This window comes from Triticum aestivum, chromosome 5D (genome assembly GCF_018294505.1).
Source record: "Triticum aestivum cultivar Chinese Spring chromosome 5D, IWGSC CS RefSeq v2.1, whole genome shotgun sequence".
NCBI lineage: Eukaryota > Viridiplantae > Streptophyta > Magnoliopsida > Poales > Poaceae > Triticum > Triticum aestivum.
The window spans coordinates 43,185,329-43,187,759 of record NC_057808.1 but is presented as its reverse complement, the minus strand read 5'-3'; the positions used below and the strand labels follow the sequence as shown (position 1 = coordinate 43,187,759).

General features: G+C 60.6%; 1 protein-coding gene across 1 annotated transcript in view; it reads right to left on the bottom strand.

Moving 5' to 3' along the window:
* LOC123119315 (putative hydrolase C777.06c) overlaps positions 1 to 330 on the bottom strand; it is a 5,718-nt gene extending 5,388 nt beyond the window's left edge. Inside the window, exon 1 of the mRNA XM_044539072.1 lies at positions 2 to 330. Coding sequence (XP_044395007.1) covers positions 2 to 216 — 215 coding nt within the window. The 5' untranslated portion in view covers positions 217 to 330. The remainder of the gene's footprint in view (position 1) is intronic.
* Positions 331 to 2,431: the final 2,101 nt, after the last annotated feature.

The following is a 2,431-nucleotide window of genomic DNA, read 5'->3' as shown; positions in this document are numbered from 1 at the left end:
GTAGTTGGGGTTTACCTCCGGGGGCACGGAGAGGGACTGGGAGCAGACGGCGCAGGGCGGGTCGGAGGGCTGGATCAGGCACCGCGCGTTGGGGACGGCGCTGGAGCAGCCAGTGCCCAGGAACACCAGCGAGGACGAGGACGAGGACGGCGGTGGGGACGGGGGACTATCGTCGCCGTCGGCGGAGGGGTGGCCGTTGGGGACGGCGGCGGCCATTTGGCTGGGTTAGCCGGAGCGGGACCCCGGCCGGCGGCGAGACGAAAGGTGTGTGGAAGGCTGGGAGCGAAAGGGAACGAGGTGCGGAGTTGCTTTGGACGCTAGTGAGTGGTTTTTTTACACTAAAGCACCTGTAAAGTGATGGTTTAACGCCTAACGAAAGGATTTGGGGCATATGTTTGGGTTGACATCAATTTTGGCTTTGCCATTGTTTCGGGCAAAGCCAACAATTTGGTTACCAAATTATTAGAGCATCTTCAGCCGTTCGGCCCCCCAGGGCGCCAAAAAGAGCCGCCTGGAGGCGAACCGGCGCCAGATTGGCGCGTGGGGCGACTTCGTTCCCAGTCGTCGGCCCACAGGTCGCCGCGGGGTCAGCGATATTCCGTACAATTTATTGCAAACTCGTCGATTTTGGCACGAAGTCGGCGAAATTTCATTGAAATTTGTAAAAAAAAAACATAAAATCATGCAAACTACGCCTAAAACTACGCCAACCACGCCTAGCCACTGCGCCCGTGTCCGCCGCCCGCCATCTACATGCCGAGAAGCCTGTAGAAGCGGGTGTAATCGTCGTCGCCGCCGCCGTCGTCGTCGTCGCGCGCCTCGCCGGTGTCGCCACCGTCCCTGCTGCAGCCCTGGCCAGGGTCGCCAACACGCGGTGGGGCGCTGGACGGCCCGGCCTCGTCCTTCTCGTCGCCGTCGAGGACGATGACGCCGCCCTCCTCGCGCCCGCGGCGCCGGGCCTGGACCTCCGCGTACACCCCGGCGCTGGCGGCGCACCTACTCGCGGACGTAGTCCTCCTTCGCCCACCTGAGGGCGGACTCGTCGTTGGGGGCCACCATGTCGACATGCTCCGGCTTCACGGGGAGCAGCCCCGGCTCGGGCTTCGGTCGGACCAGGCGGAGGGAACGCGGGGAGGGCCGGGCACCCTCGTTGATGACGAGGGCGATCTGTTCCTCGCGGCGGCGCGCGAAGTACATGGACCACATCGTGTGGCTGTCGGCGGCGTACCGCAGCTTGTTCCGCTGCTCCTCCGTCAGGGACGAGCGGATGCGGGCGATCTCGGCCCGCCGTGCCACCCCTTTGGGCACCGGGACGCCACCGGCGCTCAGCCTCCACGCCCCCGACACTCACATGTCTGGGGGCGCCGGATACTCGGCCTCGTAGAGGAGGTGCGCCTCCGGCTCTTGGAGATGGCGGCGGCCGAAGCCGTTCGCCACCGCGCCGTTGCCTGGAAACCTCTCGGCCATTTGTTCATCGGCGGGAAGGGGGGAGAGTGCTGCTTTGTGCGCCGGAGAGTGGGAAAATGCGAGCTGTGGCGCCCACCGGCAGGGAGGTCGCCTTTTATAGCCGCAGTGGGGCGGCGAGAGGCCGCATGCCGGGCGACGCATGGCGGAAGAGGGCGGGACGCGCGTCGCGGCGTCTTCACTGTGCCACCCGTGAGGCATCAATGGAGAATGACCGGTGCGGCAGCGCGGCAGCCTTCGCATTGATTCCCGCAGGAACCGAGGCGATGAGGACGACGAAGCTGCGTCTCGCTGACTTGGCGGGCCCATCCTCGTTCGCACCAAAATCGCTCGCCCCGATGCCCCCGGGCGCCCCCAGCGTGTCGGGTTCGGCCTGGGTCCGCCGGCGCCAATTTCGGCCCAAACCGACGAAAAACGGGCTCATGGGGACGCGACTGGCCGATTTTTGGTCGCCGGCACGGAAAAATCGCCTGTAGGGCCTGTTGGGGGCGCGACTAAAGATACTCTTATGCCAACCTCTCAAAATGTTAGGGAAATTCTGACAAGCTTTAAACACTGGCATGTCGAAACGTTGGCGAGCCAACTTTTGGTACCTAACTAAGCATCTCCAACATTTTTTTAGAAAATGATTACCGACGAGTGTTCTCTTGTTAGGAGGTTCTAGGAAACATCCCCACAGGCATTGGATTCGGATCACGTGGATGGCAAAAACAAAAAAGATCGCTTGCTTTTTTTAGATACACGGCAATTTTTTACTTTCAATCATGGCAACTTCTTTTCAAATTGCATGTCAATTTAAGCATTTGTTTGCAGATATTGCGGTCCTTTTTTTGGCGTTTTTATAGTACACAGCAAAGGATCCAGGGGCGATGGGGCCACCCCATGGTTGAAAATTTTGCCAATATACCCTTCAAATTTCCTGGAAAAAAATGCATATACACCCTTCAAATTAGTGTTTGCCCTCCCC